The following is a 22,732-nucleotide window of genomic DNA, read 5'->3' as shown; positions in this document are numbered from 1 at the left end:
ATAAGAGCAAGAGGTTATTTCTATCACAAAAAAAAGCCTTGCCTGCATGGAAAAAGTCTTAACCAACATGGATCATGCAAATGAGGTGAATTTGGGGATTAGGTTAGGGAGAATATGCTTATATCCTTATAGTTCTGTTAGTAAATATGAGTTTAGAAAAAGAAATAGAGTAGGAATGGCATAATGAGCATGTTTAAATTGTCATTTTTATCAATGTTTAAAAGTAATCCTATTGCCTTTTGTCACTATTTTAATTGCAATAAGTGATTTAGGAAAGGGTATTATAATTCATAATGAATGCGTTTTTATTTAAACTTGGAACCACACACCCCTTCTGCATTTTTGCACACTTCACGTATCACAAATACCTTGGGAAATGTAGGAAATGGGATGAATGGGGACTTGAATTCTGATACTCATAGCATTCCTTTTTTTTCAGACACATCATGAAGTTAGGCGGACATGAGACAGCCACGAAACCTCCCTTCCAGAACAGAATGCCTTTCACAAGTGGAGGAGCTTGGCTAGTGGATTCCACAGAACCTTGACTTCCCAGTGGGGCATCATCTGCCTTTGTGACTCCGTCTGGTGGTTGATGGCACCTCTGAACAGTGATGCTGACCTTGGCTTTACAGACTGCCAGCCCCGTGCCTTGTTCGCTTCTTTGGATTAGAAAAGCTCACACTCATTGCTCTCCATGGTGGCCAGTCTCTTCAAGAGCCTGATTTTAGCTTATCTACATAAGCTCTGCAAAGGAATGTTTACAAAGAAATTGGGAAATACAACCAAAAAGAAAGAGAATCGTCAGCAGAAAAAAGATCAAGATTTTCCTTCTGCTGGCCACATTAAACCCCCTAAATTGTCTAATGCCCTGAAAAGCACTGTAAAAAAGATCGCGAAGTGCTCATCCACTCGTAACTTCTCCATAGAAGACGGTGAAGGTCACAAAGACTTCTCCCTGTCACCCACATTCAGTTACAGAGTTGCTATTGCCAATGGCCTGCAGACAGCTGTGACCAACAGTGATGAGGACCTGCTTCAGGAGCTGTCTTCCATTGAGAGCTCCTACTCTGAATCCTTCAATGAGCTAAGGAGCAGCACAGAAAACCAGGTCCAGTCAACACACACCATGCCTGTCAGACGTAACAGGAAGAGTTCCAGCAGCTTGGCACCTTCTGAGGGCAGCTCAGATGGGGAGCGCACCCTCCACACCTTAAAACTAGGTGCTTTACGGAAACTGAGGAAATGGAAGAAGAGCCAAGAGTGTGTCTCCTCAGACTCAGAGTTGAGCACCGTGAAGAAAACCTGGGGCATAAGAAGCAAATCTTTAGATAGAACTGCCCGGAACCCAAAGACAAGTGTCTTAGAGCCAGGGTTCAGCTCCTCTGGGTGCATTAGCCAAACCCATGATGTCATGGAAATGATCTTTAAAGAGCTTCAGGGAATAAGTCAGATTGAAACAGAACTTTCTGAACTCCGAGGGCACGTGAATGCTCTCAAGTACTCTATCGATGAAATCTCTAGCAGTGTGGAGGTTGTCCAGAGTGAGATTGAACAACTGCGGACAGGGTTTGTTCAGGCTCGGAGGGAAACTAGAGACATCCACGATTACATTAAACACTTGGGTCACATGGGGAGTAAGGTAAGCCTGAGATTTTTAAATGTGCCTGAAGAAAGACACGAATATGTTGAAAGCGTGGTATACCAAATTCTTGTAGAAAAAATGGGCTTCTCAGATGTACCAAATGCTATTAAAATTGAATTTGCTCAGAGGATAGGACAGCAAAGGGATTGCCCAAATGCAAAACCTCGTCCTGTCCTAGTATACTTCGAAACCCCCCAGCAAAGGGATTCTGTCTTAAAGAAATCATATAAGCTCAAAGGCACAGGCATTGGGATCTCCACAGATATTCTGACTTATGACATCAGAGAACGGAAAGAGAAAGGGGGGTTACCTTCTTCCCAGACATACGAAAGCATGGACATGAAGCTATCCACGCCAGAGCCCAAAGCCAAGAAGAACACTTGGCTGTCACCCAATGACAGTGACAGAGAGCTGGAGTCTGACGTCAGCAGAAGCAGCTATGCAGACTCTCTGGCAAAAGGAAATACTTCTAAGTCCAGCTCAAAGCCACACAGTGCTCGTTCTAAGAACAGAGCAGCTAACCACAGAACGTCACATAAGTCAGACTACAAAAAACAGCCCTCACAACTGCCGCCATCAAATACCCCCGAAAAGCCGACAGCCCACTATGTGGAGGCCACGCCACTCTGGCACTCACAGAGTGACTTTTTCACTCCTAAACTTAGTCGTTCTGAATCAGATTTTTCCAAATTGTGTCAGTCTTACTCAGAGGATTTTTCCGAAAGCCAGTTTTTCTGTAGAACTAATGGGAGCTCCCTCCTGTCCTCTTCGGACCGGGAACTTTGGCAGAGGAAGCAGGAGGGTATGTCAGCCTTGTACCACAGTCCTCAGGACCAGGGTTTGGATAGGAGTATTCCAGCAGCGCAAGGGCAGAGTGAAATTGAGAACACAGAAACGGTGGACAGTGGGATGAGTAACAGCATGGTGTGTGCATCTGGAGACCGAAGTAATTACAGTGGTTCCCAGCTGTCACTGCATGAGGACCTGTCTCCATGGAAGGAGTGGAACCAAGCAGAGCAAGGGGCTGATATTGGTTTAGATTCATCCACCCAGGAACCTTTTGACTATGACACCAACAGTTTGTCTGACCAACAGCTAGACGTCTTCAGCAAAGACCTAGATGACCTGGGCAAGTGCCACAGTGACCTGCAAGATGACTCTGAAAGCTATGATTTAACCCAGGATGACAACTCCTCCCCATGCCCTGGTTTGGATAATGAACCGCAAGGCCAGTGGGTTGGCCCATATGATTCTTATCAGGAAACCAACTCTAATGAGCTCTACTCCAACCAAAGCCAGCCATCTATGATGTATCGAAGTCAAAGTGAATTGCAAAGCGATGATTCAGAGGGTGCCCCGCCCAAGTCCTGGCACAGTCGGTTGAGCATTGACCTTTCTGATAAGACCTTCAAGTTCCCCAAATTTGGATCTACACTTCAGAGGGCGAGGTCAGCCCTGGAAGTGGTGTGGAACAAGAGCACACAGAGTCTCAGTGCAGGCGAGGACAGCGGCTCTTCCTTAATGGGGAGATTTCGGACATTATCTCAATCCACTGCAAATGACTCAAGTACCACCCTTGACTCTGACATCTACACAGAACCCTATTACTATAAAGCCGAGGAAGAGGAGGACTACAGTGAACCAGTGGCTGACAGTGAGACAGATTACGTGGAAGTGATGGAGCAAGTCCTAGCTAAGCTAGAAAACAGGACTAGTGTCATCGAAGTAGATGAACACACAAAAGACTATGACCACCCTTCATATGAAACTCCTTATGAGACCCCACAAGACGAGGGCTATGATGGGCAGGCAGATGACATCATTAGTGAAGGTGAAGGAGAACTGGAAACTTTAAATGAACCAGCAGTTGAAATGGAATTAGCAGAAGATGAAAACCAAAACCTCCCTGTAGAGGCACCGGAGGTCATGAAGCCCAAGAGAATCCGACCCTCCTTCAAAGAAGCAGCTCTAAGGGCCTATAAGAAGCAGATGGCAGAGCTGGAAGAGAAGATCCTGGCTGGAGGTACTCAAGTTTAAATGTTAAGTTCCATGTTAACTGTGTCTTAACACTTATTGATACTGTAATACAGGATGGTCTCAGCTTTCCTGGGAGAAGGAATGTACCTAGACTGAATCTGTGTGCATGTGTCCTGGAAAGAATTTCATTTTGTTCAGGTAGCTCTCTCAACAAGGTGGGATTCACAATGAAAGTGAAAATAGATTTCAGTTAGTTCGTACTGAAATGAGTCCAACTTTAGCCCTATACACGGTGGATCAAGATTCTTGTGCTAGGTACAAGATTAATTGAGGGGAAAAGGGACTCTTCACCAAGCAGCCTGGCATCCAAGCCTTGGTCCACCAGGTTCACATGGATGAGGAGAAAGTAGTATTTAATTTTAAAAATTTGGGGAGGATAGATGGTCAAATATAAACATTCCTTTGGAGCCTGATGGTAGGAAAAGCTGGTCTGCACAGTGAATCTGAGCCAGACCTGTGGATGATTGTCAACTTCCCTTATGCAGACTAAATAAGCTGAAAAACTGTGATAAAGCTAGGGGCCTGGGAAAACCCGGAGCAGACAGAAGCCATTCTTTGTGTTAGTAAGGAGTGAGATGGGGAAGTTTTCTCCGGAGTGGTTTAGAAGTTGCTTCTCTATTATGAAAATGAGAAGAAGAACTGATCTATGTTTCTTAATTTCCTAGGGGAACAATTTTGGATGTGGGATTTAGTAGCTGTGGATAGATATGAGTTCATTGATTTTGTTTATTAACTAAACCTCATTTGCACTCAACTCAATTATTTACATTTTATTTTATTTGCATGCCTATAGTATCTTGGGATAGTATTTTAAAATCTCATTTTAAAGCAATTTTGATATTTTCATGTGTTCTCAGATTACAGTGCTGACATCTTTCACTAAAATATTTGTTCTATATAATATTTTCTAAAGGCATATATGATCAAGTATTAATCTGCTATTCTGAAATTCTATTATAGAATGATTTGTACAGTTGGTAGCTCATTGTGGCTCCCTTGCCATCAAAAACTCCTCACTTCCCACTTTCTCACTGAAAGGGCAGGGTGCTGAGTCAGCAGTCTTCTTACCATCAAATAATACAAGACCTAAGTCAGTTAGCTCTCTCTCCTCCAAAACTGCCTGCGACTTTGTAATGATTTATAATAGAGACAGCTCTCACCTACTCAGAACTGATTTGAAAATACAACAGTCTTATGTTATTGTTATGTAAATATATTTATGTTAGACTAATAATATCCCCCATCAGAGTAAAGTTTGGTGGAAGTCCTTGTCAGTAGCACTCAGCCGACAGTTTTTTTAGATAGAATCTGGAAATTGGATTTTTTTTTTAAATTTACTGTGAATTTGGCATGTTACTTAAAGTCTAAACTGGTGTGTGTGTGTGTGTGTGTGTGTGTGTGTGTGTGTGTGTGTGTGTGTGTTTAATGTGGTATAATGGATATCTGTTTACAGTCAACAAGTTAAAGGTATCAGTTTGAAATTAGACAACATAAATATGGCAAGTCCTTATGTTTCAAAAGACAAATGTGGATCTTTAACTTTAAAAAGTATAATTATTTATATGTTTATCAGCAATTTTCATGCATATATGTCTGTGCACCACCAGTGTGCTTGGTCCCCTCAGAAGCCAGAAGAGAGCATTGGATCCCCTGGAACTGGATTTACATGGTGTTGTGAGCTGTCATGTGGGTACTGGGAACCAAATCTGGGTCCTTTGCGAGAGCAGCCAGTGCTCCTAGTTTTTAAAAAAGGAAACTGATGTATATAAACAGGGAATATTGTTTAGCTTTCTGAAGGGATATCTTTCCATTTGTTGCAGCATGGACAGGCCTTTAGACTATCATTTATCAAATAATGCAAGACCTAAGAATATCACAAGAGACAACTTATATGAAGCATCTTAACAAAAGCAGGCAGGGCTTGAGTACAGCTCATTGCCAGAGTGATAAACTACCTCATGAGAAGCTCTGGGTTCCCTCTTGAGTACTTAGAAAAGAAATCAAAAACAGAGAGAAAGACCGTAAAACAGAAAACAGTGGTAAGCAGAGTCGGGGAGTGTGAAGGAGGGAGCAAGACATGAGGGAGAGGAAGCAAATGGTAGATATATGGGATGAGCCAAGTTGGGATCCAATGGCCCAGTAATGAGTAGAGTGGAGTATAGTTATTGTATTCTGGATTCATGTTCTTGACACACACCAAGGGATGGCCATGAGGTAATGAATATGCTAATTTGTTTCACTATAATCATTTTACTATCTATACGTATCTCATTATGTCTTAGAAATATACACAATAAATTTATTTAAAAATTAAATTTAAAATGAAAATTCCACATTAGCAGGGCTCTACAAATTTGATTGCTATGATAATGACCCTTCCACTCCGTCAACAGTGGTGCTTTTCAGAACACACATTGGTGTGCCTCTAGTAATCAATAAAAAAGAAAGGCAAAGTGGATACCTTTTGGGGGGCCCTGCCAAGGTATGCCACTAAGCAAACACACCAAGGCAACAGAGTTAGTGAGAGGTTTATGGGGGAGGGAAGGGGGAGAATGGAAGAGGGAAAGGCCACGTTGGAGTGGGGACCTGAGAGAGGCAGAGAGAGAGAGAGAGAGAGAGAGAGAGAGAGAGAGAGAGAGAGAGAGAGAGAGAGAGAGAGAGAGAGAGAGCAGGGAAGAGAGGAGCAAGACGCAAGAGAGTGAGCTGTGCCTGGTGGGCACTTCTAAGGGGTGCACATATCATGTCACATAGTTGGCGGTGGAAAGACATCTGATGACAGTTGATGATGTAATTTAAAACTGCTTTGGTGGCAGAGGCAGGCTGCTGCCATGGCCAAAACTAACAGTGCCTCCATCGCCAACATGAGAATTCTGAATCAGAAAAAGTTGTGCCGTGTACTGCAGGCACATCTGCAGAGGACTCAGAACCCTCTATAATCATGTCTTATTGTCATCCTATGAGGCAGCTTTGAATGGAATCTCAGGGAATTCATCACACTGCAGGAAATCGGCACACTCTTCCTTAAGATCCACTCTGGTTCTAAAAGGCACCAGCTTGACTCCCCAGGAGGCTGCAGTAGCCTAGATTTCAAAGGGCAGCTCAGCTCCACTTGGCAGTGACCAGGCATTTTCCCCATCCTGTACTCCCAATATGCTTCTGAGGGAAGGGCAGCCAGAGAAGGACTTTTCCAGGCCCTTGCCTGCTCCAGGCACCCAACAAGGTGCCAATCGCCATGATGGTTTTGTGCCCATGGCCATCTGCTCACTGAGTCTTGTGGTAGGTACCTGCAGGCTGGCTCTCCATAGCTGCCCGGTACCCATTAGGCAGCAGCTCTGTCTTTTATTACAAACCTGGCCAGAAAGATCTTGCTGGAAATCTCCGTGGGATATAGAACCTCAAACATAGTATCACAAAATTACATGTTTGGACACTTGAATGATCTCAGTTTTTATCTTCAGAGTCCAGAGAACAAGAAACCCTTAATGATTGTGGCTACTTGGTGATGATATTGTGAAAAGAAAAAAAAAATTCACCCCATCAGCATCCCAATAGTATAAGATGCTTTAGACTCTATATGGCCAACAAAACTGGCTCCATGGGTCCAAATCTTCCCTGTCACTGGGCCCTGCTGGGTGCCATCATTTACAAAGCTGGCGTAAACTCAGTGTCATCCTGCAAATGTTTTGATGTCTACCTCCAGCCCAGGACTAACCACTAACCAGTGCTCACTCCAGGCTCCTTTAAATTCCTGTCTATCTATCTATGTGGTCCAAGAGTCCACCTTGTATGTGTACATGCTTCTTATTTCTCTTCCTAACCCTAATCCAGAATCTCAAGTAAGCTTTACACAGAAAGGCCATGAGTTAGGTGTTGGCTTCATGCTTACATGAAAATGAAAGAGAACTAAATGACAGGCACCGTTTTCAAAGTAGAGTTCAACTTCAAACCTCCGTGGTGGTCAATGGCTAAGGTCGTGACTTCATGAATGGTTCATGATGAACGCTTATCACCCCCATTTTACTGTATATGTGTGTGTGTGTGTGTGTGTATGTACATACATATACCTATATAAATATGTAGCTTGGGCCAATGAGATGAAGTCTTACAAGCTCATTTTCTTTTTTTTCAATAAAATTGGTATTCTGTGGTTATATATCCTTCAAGATAATGAACAACAATTACTTGGCTTTTACTATGAAAACTACAATCAAATGATGACTCTCCCCATTTTGGCTTGGGACCTCTCATCTGTAAGAAGATTGGGTGTGTGGGCTGCTCTTTCAGTGATGATATAGCCCACATTTAACCAAAACTGGGCTATTTTACCCAAGGCCCAGCTTAATATCTAAAAAGAATAAGTATTTCTGTCATATCTCTGGGACTTTCTGTCCTCAGTTATTGAGTCACCTAGGCCCCACTATGGAGTCCAGGCCAGAACTGGGTTTCACCCACTGAGTCCAGGCCAGAGCTGGACTTTTAATATGCTCTTGCTGGTTGGGAGGCAGGTGGTTATCAGGGCGCATCTGAAGAGCACCGAGCACCATTGAATGCTGTACTGCAATACTTAGACACAGTATTCTCTTTAATATCCCTTTAAACTGATAGAGAATCAGCTTAAAGAAATATGCTAATGATTTCTAAACTGATAAAGAAAATAATCTAGCAAAACAAATAATGATTTTTATAGCCCTCTAGAGTGGCAGATTTTTAAATTTTATTAAAAGCATTTGGTAATATCTACACATTAAACTATAGAGAAGCAATAGGTTTGCTCCTTTAAATTGTGTGTAATTTGAAAAGTTTAGAAATGTTCTACTTTGGGAGCTGGAGAGTTGGCTTGGTCGTTAAGAGGACTTGCTGTTCTTGCAGAGGACCCGGACTCAGTTCCCAGAGCACACACATGGCAACTCACAACTTTGTGTAACTCCAGTTGCAAAGAATCCTATACCCTCTTCTTGATTCTTCAGACACTGCATGCATATAGTACACATACATATACTCAGGCATACCACATATGCATAAAATAATAAATAGTTTTTAATAAGAGTTTATCTACTTAAAACTACTGAGAAATTTTTCATTAGAAATCATTCAGTACATAATTTTGTCCACAAATACCTCTTATTCTTTCCAACTTATAGCTGTTATCTGAAAACTCAAGGAAGTTTCTGTCTCTCTCCCCCTCCATCCCTCCTCTGTCTCACACACACATACACCTGCATCTCTCTCCCTGTTCTCTTCTCTCCTCCATCCCCTGAATCTTTCTTGAAACCAAGCATATTGATATTGGTTAATAGTAGAAGCCAACTAAATCCAGGTATGAAATGTATAATGCATTTGGGCCTAGAACCACTTGCTCTTAATATTCTAGAAGTGTCTATAATGTAATTATCCTTTCAAAAGCTTTTAGTTAACAGTACTGTATATATTTATGGAGTCCATCATGGTATTTTGATCTAGGTACAGCAGCCAAGCTAATTAGCATATCCTTCATCCTATTGACTTATCATTTCTGTGGGAAGAACATTAAAAATATATTCCTTTAACAGTCTTGAATGTCACACTGTGGTCATCTTGCAACATCACATTCCTGAAGCATCTTACCCTTTGTGCAACATCTGCTCTCTGTCCTTCCCCCTCCTTGGTCCTTTCAGCATCTGCTCACAAGCTTTCTGCTCTCTGTCTCTCTGAGATGTACGTTTGTGGATTTCAAATACATGGAATAATACAGCTCTCATTTTTCTGAGTCTGACTTATTTCACTCTGTACAATGTTCCCAATATCTATTCATTTTGCCAACACTGACTGATTTTTATGGTAATTACTGTTCAATTCTATAGATTTAGTGTAGTGTATTTCTTTTAAGATTTCCTTTGATTTTTAACTTCTCTCTGTCCCTCTCCATCTCTCTCTGTCTCTGTCTCTCTGTCTCTGTCTCTCTCCCTGTGTCTGTCTGTCTGTCTGTCTGTCTCTCTCTCTCTCTTTCTCTCTCTCTCTCTCTCTCTCTCTTTGTGTGTGTGTGTGTGTGTATGACTGCCACAAGAAGAGGGTGTTGGATCCCCTGAAAATGGAGTTACAGGCAGTTGTGAGTGAGAGGCTGCTAGTGTAAACACAGGAGTGCGGATCACTTCTTAATATGCTATTTGAATGCCTTTGCATGTCTCCGGAATGGGAATGCTGGATGCCATGCTCTTCTATTTGAGCTTTTCCCTGCAGTTTTCCAATGTGGCTACATATTTCTCACTGGCAATGTAAAGTGTGTTTTTCTCCATGACCTTCTTAGTGCTTATCACTCATCTTTCTGATAATAGATATTGTAACAGGGCAGAAGACTTCAGCTAACACTGGCCGATGGTGAAAGTGAGGGTATTGAGTGGTGTTTTCATTACCTTTGGCCATTTGTATTCTTTGTGTGTGTGTGTGTGTGTGTGTGTGTGTGTGTGTGTGTGTGTGTGTACTGGAGTTTGAATGTAGTTGAGTGTATATGTATTTGTAAATGTGGAGGCTAGAGTCTGATGGACAGGTGTCTTCCTCTATTATTTTCTGCCTTTCTTTTTTGAGGCAAGGTCTCTTACTGCACCTGGAGCTCACTGTACCAGCTAAGCTGGTTGGCCAGCAAGCCCCCAGAATTTGCTCATCTCTACCTCTCAGTGCTGGAATTATAAGCATGCACTACTGACATGGATTCCACATGGATGGCGGAGATCCAAACTCAGGTCCTCACACTTGCATGGCAAATACATTATCCCCTGATTGATCTCCCCAGCCACCTAGGACAAACATCTGTTAAAGAAAATTGTATGGATGGCATGGGAACTTGTTCTGTGTCCTGTTGATCAGGTCTGATTTTTTTTTCTGACTCTTAGATAATCTAAAGAAAGCCCTCAGGAAGCCTCATGTATATATGAAAGTCACTCTTACGTCTCTATAGGGAGGTAATACCAACAGGCCCCAAAGTCAGCATGAGCAATGCTATTCCCTCTGGCTTCAACTGTCTTCTCTGCCTTCATCTTATCACTCAGTTCTTTCCTGCCTGGACTTGGTGTGATCCTTCCGAACAGTCTCCCTCCTCCAAGCCCTGCCTTCTCCCAATCTGCCACTTCCCTGTAATAGAGATACATACAAATTTGCAAAATTGTCGAGATGTCACTTTTTTTTGTACTATTTTTAGCATGGGGTCCAAGAAAGCAGTGAGGCCCATAGTTCTTGCAAAGCATTCCTCCCTACTGCCTCCCTACCCAAGCTGCAAGGCCCCGTACCTTTATCATTTCTTCCAATGATCCACAGTAGCCAACACTGGGGCAGACATATGTGGTGGTTAAGGGCACAGTACCTGCAGTCACCCTACAAGCTGTGGGACTGCTCACAAGTTGTTTAACTTCTGTGTGGCTCGGGCCCCATATTTTAAATGAAGACAAGCTATCCTTTCTGTGCAATGAAGAAAATAAGTAGTGCTTAACAGCGAGATAAGCTTTTGTTCCGACAGTACATTAGCAGCAGAAGCCAGCCTACCTAACAGGCATGATGACTTCTATCTCAGATCATAAACTATTTCTGAGAAATATGAACAGAAGCCAAATGCTCTGATTACCTTCCGGTGCAATTCACCTATAAGCTAAAATAATGGTCCAGAATGCATTTGGGCAAGTGATCAATTACATGATTACTTCTGGTATTTCAATCTCAGAACAGCTGTGATCGGGCAGCTTTGTGGAACTGGACTGCACCTAATAGCTGTAATTCTTAATGTTCTCATGAAACACGGGAACATACACCTGCCTGGACCATCCAGGTTGTTAATATCTCTAGGGAAGGGCAATACCACCAAAGATAACTAAGCCAAGTGAAACACTATTCACTGAATATGTTGAACTCTGGATAGATAGATGGGGAAAAAAAAACAAGATAAAAGAATATGCATCCCAAGCTAGGGAGATGTCTCTCTCAGTAAAGAGCTTTCTGCACAATTATATGGGGGCTGAGTTTGGATCCCCAACACTCATTAATATCTGGATGTAGCGGTAAGCTTGAAACTAGGGAGATAGATATTGGAGGATGCTTGGGTCTTGGTGGCCAGTCAGTCCAGCTTAATCAACAAGCTCCATGTGCTGTGAGAGATCCTGTGTCAAAAAATAAGGTGGAAAGTAGTTGAGAAGATGCCTGATATTGACCTCTGGCCTTCACACATACACACCCATGCATGTATGCATTTGAACACATATACATGCACAAACTTATACTCCCAATCCAATATGAATTCTTTACTTGATACAATCAGAGTACAAATGAAGGCTATTCAAAATCATTTCCTGGGCTTCCTGTTATGGGAACAAGTGCCTCTTCAAACTGTAATTCAGCTGTCTATAAGAGCCACTTATTAGCACCAAGTTGAATGTATAGTGTGTGTGACATTGTGGTTAGAAATAAAAGAAAAACCACCACAGGAAAAAAATCATTAACTAACTCGATGGCTAATGGCATGATCATTTAGTTATTGTTGTTTAATCATTAGATATTGCTAACAATAAGATTATAACAGAAATTCATAAAATCACTCATAATTAATTCACCCTGAACTCTGCAACAGTGTCAAGTACTTAGCATTTTGCCATCCATCTCTGCATACTAGCTCTGGAGGTGCTGAAGATGTCTCCAGAACCCCAAGAGGCCATTCTCAGCCTGCCTCTGATGGCAGCCACAGCTACAGTGTCCCATAGCCCACAACCATGCTCCACCCTGCCTTTCACTCAAGTAGGCATCTTCATCCTTGCAGAGCCCTGCCTCTGTCTCTCTGAGGTCAGACATCCCCTTAGCACTGTTCATTGAACAAAGGTCAGTAGATTCTGAACTACAGATCTCCACCCTTCAGAAGTTAGGGCTGTTTCAGGGAGCCCGAGGAGTCATAATTAGACCAGCTCCACTGTCTGCAGCGGCCGTCTCAGGAGCACTACTTACCCTGCCTCTTCCTCGTGCTCTGTACTCCAACTCCCCACACTTCCTCACCCCTTATCCCTGCTTCCAGTGACTATAGAAACACACACACACACACACATACACACACATTTATTAATTAATATCATGCATGTGTCTTGTTTCTGCCTTTGCTGTATAATAGACCAAAATCAAGGCCTCCTCGCCAAGACTATTAATGTCCTCATTTTGCTGATAAGAAAGCAGATCCTTAGACTGTGAAGATGACTGTCGTTTGCCTGGTGATCTCACTTAAAGGGGAGCCACGGTACAAATATCTCTCCCTGCTGTGGTTTTTAATACAACCTCTCATGAACAATGGGGATGTAACTGAAAAGGATGAAACTAATTGCAATCTGGATCAAAGTGGATTTTAAAATGGTCTAAGGCATGAAGGTCAGTTGGATTAGAAATTATTAGTGGGCCTAGAGAGAGAGTTCAGCAGGGGTCTGGAGAGGGAGATGGCTCAGCACTTAGTTAAGAACACTTACTGTTTTTGCAGAGGACCCCAGGACCATGTACCTAGAGGCTTACAACCACTTGGAACTCCATAGGATCCTCAGCCCTCTTCTGTCCTCTGTAGGTGCTACATGCATGTGGTGCACAGACACATGTAGGAAAAACATTCATGCACATAAAATAAATATAATAAAAATCAGAAGTAGTAGAGAAAATCCCCATTTGTTTATATCAAAAGCACCAGGGCAAAAGGCATGGATGTAAGTGGGGCTTCTAGCATCTTCTTACCCTCGGTCTTAGTCGTTTGTGTTGCTAAGAATAAAAAGTACTTGAGTCTGTTTAGTCTGTAAGGAGCAGAGCTTAATTTCTCACAGTCCCAAAGGTTTGGCATGAAAGAAAAGGTGCCTGGGGAGGGCTGTATTCTATCTCCATGATAGAACTGGGTGCATCCACCAGAAGAGGGAGCACTCAGTTCTCACATGGCAAAGGGGCAGGATGAGGGAGAAAACCACCCTCAGGAAGTCTTTAGTAAGGGTGACAGAAGTCACTCACAAGGGCAGATCCCTCCTGGTCCAATTACGCATAGAAGACTATACCTCAGTCTTGTTGCCTTGGGGATGAAGCTCCAATATGAATTTTATTCTTTTAATATACTTAACCTTATTGTGTTTTTTTTTAATATTTTATGTGTATGGATGTTTTGTCTGCCATGTATGTCTGTGCACCATACGCATGCAGTACCTGAGGAGGCCAGAAGTGGGCGTTAGATTGCCTAGGACTGGAGTTACCCACAGTTACAAGCTTCCATGTTGGTGCTGGGAATTGAATGTGGGTCCTCTGGAAGAGCAGCCAGGGCTCTCAAATGCAGGGCCATTTCCCCAGCATCTCAACACAAAGTTTAAAGGAGTCAAAGACATAATGCCCATAGTATGTCTTAGATAAGATCCCCTTGACCAAAGTGTCATGTCTGGTATTATCTGCTAAGCTGCTAAGTTGTCCACCCCACCTCAACCCCCCACCCCCCACCCCCCAGACAACAACACTGTTTTCGATGTCATCTGCTAAGCTCATTGTTCTGTTTCAGCTGTCCTGTCACATCATACTTCTCATCCTTGCTTTGTAGAATGTATGATACTTGCCACAATTATCTTTTGTTTATAAGCAACATTTCCTTGGGGGTTATTTTCACTGAATGCTTTCCTTCTTCCTGTGTGGAATAAAAAGTTTTCCTTTGAGCCAGGAGGTGGTGGCGCATGCCTTTAATCCCAGCACTCGAGAGGCAGAGCCAGGCAGATCTCTGTGAGTTCAAGGCCAGCCTGGGCTACCAAGTGAGTTCCAGGAAAGGGGCAAAGCTACACAGAGAAACCCTGTCTCAAAAAACCAACACAAAAAACAAATAACAAAACAAAAGTTTTCCTTTGATACAACCATTTTAGGCCTGGAGGAATCTTAAGGGTATGGTTTTTGGATGTCTGACCTTGTCCAGATAAACCCCAAATCACACTATTTTAGCAGCTGGATGCATATAAGAGTAGAACTGAATAAAGACAAACTGAACAATTTGGAATCTCTACATTCTGGGACATATTGATAGTGGGCTCTAGAAAGAAGCAGAATGTTGGCTCTGTACCACATTTTCAGAAAGAGTTCCAAGAGACGCGCTCCCTGTATGTACCTGTACTTGTAATATCCCAACTCTGCAGGTGGCTTGGGCAAGTGGTTTTCCTTGATGTTTTTAGAGATAAGTAATACAAACTTTGATTCAGAATTCAGTCATGTGCATTATGTGGTTAACACAGTCACATGATTATCAAAACCAGTTACTATTCAAAAAGAGTTGTATGTCATAATTGAACTTGATGTGAGTTTGATGTAAACTACAACACGGGTTCTGACTCCCGTTTAATAAGATAACTCAGCTCTCTCTGTCTTCTGGGCTTCGCACTAGAACTGTTGACTTTTCTCTGGGCGAAGACCTGAATGTCCATGTCACAGAGACTGTTAATGATTACAGAAGTAGAAAAGGCATCTACTTCCCAGTTCAGGTCACGTGGTTGCTACATCTTGAGTGCTATTATGCTATCATGAGTGTAATTGTTCTTACCATTTAATTTAATTCTACCATTGGTTTTTCTTTCTCTGACATGGTTCAGTTTCAGTACAAATAATTTAGAAGGAAGCGCCGTTTGTATGGAAGGCAGTCATGTTCACATCAAGAAAAATCAAGTCAGCTGGTAAGAGGACACTCTGCTGGTTACAGGGCCAACCAACACAAGGGATGCTGGGATGGCCAACTCTCAAAGGAGGTGTTCCCACGTTCCTAATGTCCTCCTTGCGAGGAGGAACTCAAACTCAAGTGTGGCATGTGGATAACTATTAGGGAACTATTTGTTCTTCATAATATACTTGTTAGCTCAGAAAACTCTTGTAAAGGAACAGACAGCAAGGGGTTACATGTGCATTCAATGTTGGGTGACTTCAGGTCAGGCTTCTTAGAGTGCACAGCTCTCCTAAATAATTTATAACAACCCGTCATTTAGCAGCTGAGGGAAACGGGGGGCTGGAGGGTGAATATTGCACAGTCTTTGTGCTAGACAATTTACTAGAAAAGGATGGCTGGGCAGGGAGGTATGGGCTGGAGGGATGATTCAGCAGTTAAGAATATTTGCTGCTCTTGCAAAGGACATGAGTTTGGTTCTCAGCACCCACATTGGGTGGCTCATAATCTCTTATAACTTCAGCTCCAAGGAATAAGATGCCTCTGGCTTCTTGTCTTTGCTGTTTTCATTGCTGGGATGAACACCATAACCAAAAGCAACTTGGGGATGAAAGAGTTTGTCTTCTATGTCCCAGGTCACAGTCCATCACTAAGGGAAGTCAGGCAGCAACCTGGAGGCAGGAACTGAAGCAGAGACCATAGAAGAATGCTGTTTAGTGACATGCTCCCAGTCTCATATTATATTCACCTACCTTTCATATACCTGCCAGAACCACCTGCCCAAGGGTGGCACTGCCCGCCCTGGGATGGGTCCTCCTGCATCCATCGTTAATTAAGAAAATGCCCCGCAGACTTGCTTACAGGCCAATGTGAATGAGACGTTTTCTCAATAGAGATATTCTCTAGCTTGTGTCAAGCTAGATAAACTAAACTATCACACCCCCATAGGTACCTGGACTTGTATTAACACGCGCGCGCACACTCACATGCATGCATTGAAAAATAATTTTAGAAAGAATCTTTAAAAATAAAAGGATTACTGGCACAAAATACCATCCTTAATGGTAGCATAAAAGCAATGGACAATAGAATTTGCTGTCTCAGACTCCAGCTTCTAATCTGAAGAAAGAAACACAAGTTCAAAATGTTTGCTGTATTTCTGCTTACCCACATTGGCTTGAAAACGTGAAAAATACAAAAACAAAGGATTTAGGTTAAAGCCTTTTCCAAAAGGTTGGCAAGTCACCACTGCCAGATGATGGAGCCATAATTCTTCAGGCTTTCTTCCAACTTTCTCCCATTATCTTGCATTTTGTAGCTGGGGTGGGTCTTAATAGTTATGGGATGCAGTGATGAAGCCTGGCTGCATACCGGCACCATTCAGCTATGTGAGGGCTTCTGTGCGAATGTTCTGAGTTCTAAGGATTCAGATCTTGAGGACCTTAGAATGCTTGTAGTTAGTAGGATCTTTGAGACTTCTGCTAACTGGCCAAACTGGAGACTCTCCAGTCTAACCTACTTCTCCTGTTTCACACATAAGAAAAGTCCAAACCCAGAGGCATCCCATTCCCAGGCTCCCCTTGCTTTTATTTCTCTCACAGCACCTAAGTGATGTCAAAGAGAGAGGTTACACATCTTAAGAAACAGATACCAGCACGAACTTTGTGAATCCTTTTCCTGATCATTCCGTTGAACACAAAACACTCGCATGTCCTTCCAGTCTTTATTTTCTGTGTGCTCAGAACAGCGTGCAGCTACATCAGCATCCTCGCATGACCCTCTTTTATGCTGTGGACTCTCATCAGAAGGTCCTGGAATTTAGTTGAGCTCTACTGGCAGAGGGGGAAAGATGCAGAGAATAATTGAGACAGTGCCACCAACTCCTTGCCGACCCGTTCACCCAGCTTTTGTTCCAGAGCATACTTGTCTGGCTTGCTCCCTGCTCCTGCAGACTGACCTTTGCCTGCTTATTGCCTTGTCCAGGCTCCTGTGCCAGCAGACTTCCAGTCTGTTTGCAGGTGGTTATCTGTCAGAGAGGGGAGGTCAGGGTGTCTTTCCTCACTCCCTGTTTTGCTGTGCTTGCTGGAGCTTTAACTCTCTTTCTGTCAGTCACCGAAGTAGCTTGTCCTGGGTACACAGACTTTTTTCTCTTTGTCCTTAAGTGCTAGGCTTAATGACCATTACTGGGTCAAGTCTTTGGTCCTTACCTTCCCTTTCTGGTTTTTCTTTTCTTTTATTTTCTTCCTTTCTTTCTCTTTTTCAGTTGTTGTTTTTTGTTTGTTTGATTGTTTTGTTTTGTTTTTTCCAAGACAGGGTTTCTCTCTGTAGCCCTGGCTGTCCTGGATGTTGCTCTGTATACCAGGCTGGCCTTGAACTCACAGAGATCCACCTACCTCTGCCTCCTGGGTGCTGGGACTAAAGGCGTGCGCCGCCGCCGCCGCCGCCGCCGCCGCCGCCGCCGCCACCACCACCACCACCACCACCACCACCAGTTCCTTTTTGGTTTCTTACTGCAACTCACACTCCTGCAGTTTACCTTTTTCTTAAGGAAATCCATTTGAACTATCTGCTTAAATTCTGTTCCATTTGAGCATCTAGATTACAACAAGAAATGCTATTATTTGTCTCAGTAATTCTAAACTTCCTATGTCTTTTTCAGTGCAGGATCTCTTTGAGCCCGAGAAATGACTGGTTTTTAAGACTACAATAATATAAAATTCCATTCTTTGTGATCACTTGGATTGCATTGCCTATTACCATATACCTAATCAATTTTACATAGAATGAGATATGCACGTTTGTTATATAAAACTATATACAATGTACTTTGTGAGCAATTTAAGACATTCTCTACTGTAATTTGACAGAATGGACTTTTCCCCCACAGAAACTGACTTTAGAATCTTTTTTTCTTTTTTAATGTCTGAGTACAGCCTGTATTTCTCACAAAAGATTTTAAAGTTAGGAAGGAGACTGTAGAGCAGGAAGAACAAACTAGACAAAAATCTCAGTTGATCTAGTTCCTGTGATGGGAAACCTGCTGTGACCCAGGAGTCTGAAACTTTTCTTCATCACTGCTTCAAAATGCCCCAAAGCTGTAACTGTTTTTTAAGAATAATGACAATAATAACTAGTTTTAATTGGAAATACCTCTGCTTGCACATGTGTATGTATGTATGTATGTATGTATGTATGTATGTATGTATGTATATATGCATGCAGCTCTTCCTTGCTACAGTGTCCTGTGAAATACAGATCGTGCTCTAAATCCACAAAGAGCACTTGCTAAAAGTGCATAATGGGACAAGGGGGATGGCCCAGTCAGTTAAGTGCTTGCCTTGCAAGCATGAGGACCTTGGTTCAAGACCCACAACCCTCGTTAAAGGCATCAGCATGACCCTTCACTTCCTGCTTCCTTCTCAACCAGACAGATCCAGACCTGGTCCCATGTCTGTTATACTGGCCTAGTCTGGCCACCCTTACCTTTTCTACAACCAACCTCTAGGCTTCTTCCAGACCTTCTCATCCTATACACAGACTCTTCCCATGCCACATCTAACCTCTCTACCCCAGCCAGATCTACCTCTGCACTACAGGCTTGAACCCAGATGCACATCCAGCACACCAGCCCAGTTCCCTTCATCTACCTTATTCTGCCTAAGCTATTTCCAACCTTGAGTCCCAACCTGCCCAAATATCCTCATTTCTGCTTCTACTTCTCAATCCATATCAGACACAGAACCAGCAAAAAAAGTTCACATGCCCAAATATCATCATCACAAAAAGACAAACAATATGAAAGATCAAGGCAGTAGTTCTTCTCCAAAACCTTCCAGTCCTGTAGAAATCCTTGCCAATGAGGATTACCTAGATGACCCACAGGACACAGAATTGTTTGTTTTATTATTCTAACATATATTACATCCCAACCCCTTTCTCCCTTCCCTCCTCCTCCCCTAGGCTCTTCCAATACCAGGCACATACCATCATATCAACACTGGATGAGGTGACCCAATGGGAGGGAAAGGGTCCCAGAGGCAGGCAAAAGAGTGAGAGACGGCCCCTGCTCCCACTGTTAGGAGTCCCACGAGAACACCAAGCTACTCAGCCATAATATATATGCAGAGGACCGACCTAGGTCAGATACCTACAGGCTCCCTGATCTCTGTGAGCCCCCATGAGTCTCAGTCAGTTGATTCTGTTGGCTGTGTTCTCATGGTGTCCCTGTCCCCTCTGGATCCTCCGACTCTTCCTCCTCCTCCACAGGACTCCCTAAGCTCCACCTAATGTTTGGCTGTGGGATAATGCATCTGCTTCCATCAGTTGCTGGATGAAGTCTCTCTGGTCTCTTCGATGATGATTCTGCTAGGCTCCAGTCCCATAATACTTGTGTTTAAAAGAACAATCACAAACTTCAGCAAAGAATCCAAGGAATTTAAAGAAAACACAATGAAACAGCTCAATGGAATTAAGGAAAAAGAATTTAAGGAGAATCAATACCTGAGTGATGCCCAAGAACACACAACCATAAGACTGGAGGAGGAAAGGATGAAGACAATTCAGGACTTGAAAATGGAATTCAGTCAACAGATAGAAACTGATGAAGAATCAAACCAAAATGAAACTGGAATTAAAATACCCAGTAACTCAACTAGAAAAGTCAAAGGAAAGCCTTGCAACTAGAATGAACCAAGTAGAAGATAGACCATTAGGACTCAAAGTTAAAGTAGAGGATTAAGACAAAATAAGAAAAGAAAATGAAATGTTCTTAAAAACACAAGAAAGGAACATACAGGAAATATACGTCACCATAAGAAGTGTAAACCTTTCAGTTATAGGCATAGTTGAGAGAGAAGAATTCCCAAATCAGTGGCATGGGCCAGATATTCAACAAGATCATAGAAGATCAAACTTCCTCAAACTAAGGAAAGACACACCTATACAGATACAAGAAGAACACAGATCATCAAATAGACAAAACCAGGTAAGAAAATACCCACAATATAGCATAATTAAAACACCAAATATACAGAACAAAGAGAGTATATTGAAAGCTCCAAGAGTGAAAACAGACATAAACATATAAAGGAAAATCCATCAGAATATCTGCTGACATCTCAGTAGAAACTTTGAAAGACAGAAGGGCCTGGAGCAATGCATTTCAAGCTCTAAAAGAGCATGATAGCCAGCTTAGGCTAGCATACCCAACAGAATGATCTACCATAATCCAAGGAAAAAGAAAAACTTCTCATGATATAAACATCATTAAAAGCTATATTCAACAACCCAAATCTAGAGAAAATACAGGAAGCAATATATTGGGCTGAAGAGTGGAATGAACATAATAGCCAAGAGAGTGTGGAAAGAAATACAAAGCCACAATTACTTGTAGCTAGAGTTTTCCAGCCTGGCCCACAGTCCGGACAAATCTCTGTCACCTGCCAGTCCCACAGCCGCTCAGACCCAACCAAGTAAACACAGAGACTTATATTGCTTACAAACTGTATGGCCGTGGCAGGCTTCTTTCTAACTGTTCTTATATCTTAAATTAATCCATTTCTATAAATCTATACCTTGCCACATGGCTCGTGGCTTACCGGCATCTTCACATGCTACTTGTCATGGTGGTGGCTGGTAGTGTCTCCCTCAGCCTTCTGCTTCCCAGAATTCTCCTCTCTCCTTGTCCCGCCTATACTTCCTGCCTGGCCACTGGCCAATCAGTGTTTTATTTATACAGAACAATATCCACAACAATTACTAAAACACAAATACAGCTGAGAACACAAACAAATGAACTAAATGAAAATGAAAACACACCTCGGCAAAACCTCTAGGACACAATGAAAGCAGTCCTCTGAGGGAAATTTTTAGCTCTAAGGACATACATTTTTTTTAAAAAAAATAAGAAAGAGCACAAATAAATGACTTAATGATACAACTTAACAATCTGGAAAAACTAGAACAGCCTAAACCCAAACCCAGTCAACAGTAATAAATAATAAAAATCAGGGCAGAAAATTAATAAAATAGAAACAAAGAAAACAATACAAAGGATCAACAAATCTAAGAAGCAGTTCTTTGAGAAGATGAACAAGATTGACAGACTCTTGGCCCAACTAACCAGAGCAAAATAAATAAATAAATAAATAAAAAGAGAGGACCCAAATTAACATAATCAGAAATATGAACAGAGAAGTATTACAACAGACACAAAACAAATTCAGAATATTATAAAAACTTTTACTTCCATAAACTGGAAAACATGAAAGAACTGGATGGATTTCTAGTTTCAATCAAACCACAAAAAGTAAACCAAGAAGCTAGCACTCTAAACAGACCCATAACTAATGAGAACATTGAAACAGTAACAAAGAAGCCTTCCAACTTTAAAACAATTATTTCGAAGACCTACATTCAATTCTTCTTCAACTGTAGAAACAGAAGCAGCACTTGCTCCCAAACTCCTTCTATGAAGCCAATACCACTTTAATACCAAAACCCAGTAGAGGCACAACAACAAAAGAAAACTACAGGCCAATATCACTAATGAACATAGATTAAAAGATGGTCATAAAAATACTTTCACAAAGAACAAATATCAAAAAGATTATTCACTGTCACTAAGTTGGGTTTATCCCTGAAATGCATAGATGATTCAACATATGCAAGTCAATTAAATGTAATAATCCACATACATGACTTTAAAGACAAAAATCACATGATCATCTCAATAGGAGGAGAAAACACCTTTGACAAAATCTAACATGCTTTCATCATAAAAGCCCTAGAGAATGTAGGACTAGATGGAACATATCTCAATAAAATAAAAGCTATATATGAGAAATCCACTGCCAGCATCATCCTAAATGGAGAAATCTTGAAACAGATTGAAGTTACAAATGAGACAGAATTGTCCTCTATCCCCATTCATCTTCAAAACTCTGCCTGAGGCATTAGCTGGAGAAATAATACAAGAGAAGGAAATTAAATTGATTCAAATAGGAAAAGAGGAAGTTAAACTATCCATATTTGCAGATGACATTATATTATACATTATGGATCCCAAAAATTCTACCAGAACACTCCTAGAAATGATGAACAAAGTTACCAGTGTGGCAGGATACAGCATCGACTTGCACAAATCAGTAATCTTTTTATACATCAACAACAAACAGAGAAAAAGGACAGGGATACCCTCCCATTCACAAGAGTCCCAAAGGAAAAAAAATATTTAGAAATAAACCTAACCAAGGAAGTTAAGGATTTCTACAATGAAAAACTTCAAAGAAAGATACAAAGACACTAGGAAATGGAAAGCCATCCCGTGCTCATGGATTGGCAGAATTAATACTGTGACCCATTTACCAAAAGCTATTCATGGATTTAATGCAACCCCAATTAAA

At 41.9% G+C, this 22,732-nt stretch overlaps 1 protein-coding gene across 1 annotated transcript in view; it reads left to right on the top strand.

The window, feature by feature from the left end:
* The first annotated feature begins 690 nt into the window (after positions 1-690).
* Positions 691-22,732, top strand: part of Unc13c (unc-13 homolog C) — a 413,338-nt gene continuing 391,296 nt past the window's right edge. Inside the window, exon 1 of the mRNA XM_052714363.1 lies at positions 691-3,668. Coding sequence (XP_052570323.1) covers positions 698-3,668 — 2,971 coding nt within the window. The 5' untranslated portion in view covers positions 691-697. The remainder of the gene's footprint in view (positions 3,669-22,732) is intronic.

Source organism: Peromyscus californicus, unplaced genomic scaffold (genome assembly GCF_007827085.1).
Source record: "Peromyscus californicus insignis strain IS unplaced genomic scaffold, ASM782708v3 Scaffold_11__1_contigs__length_118956290, whole genome shotgun sequence".
Taxonomy (NCBI): domain Eukaryota; kingdom Metazoa; phylum Chordata; class Mammalia; order Rodentia; family Cricetidae; genus Peromyscus; species Peromyscus californicus.
The sequence above is the reverse complement of the archived record's forward strand: the minus strand, read 5'-3'. Positions and strand labels throughout refer to the sequence as shown.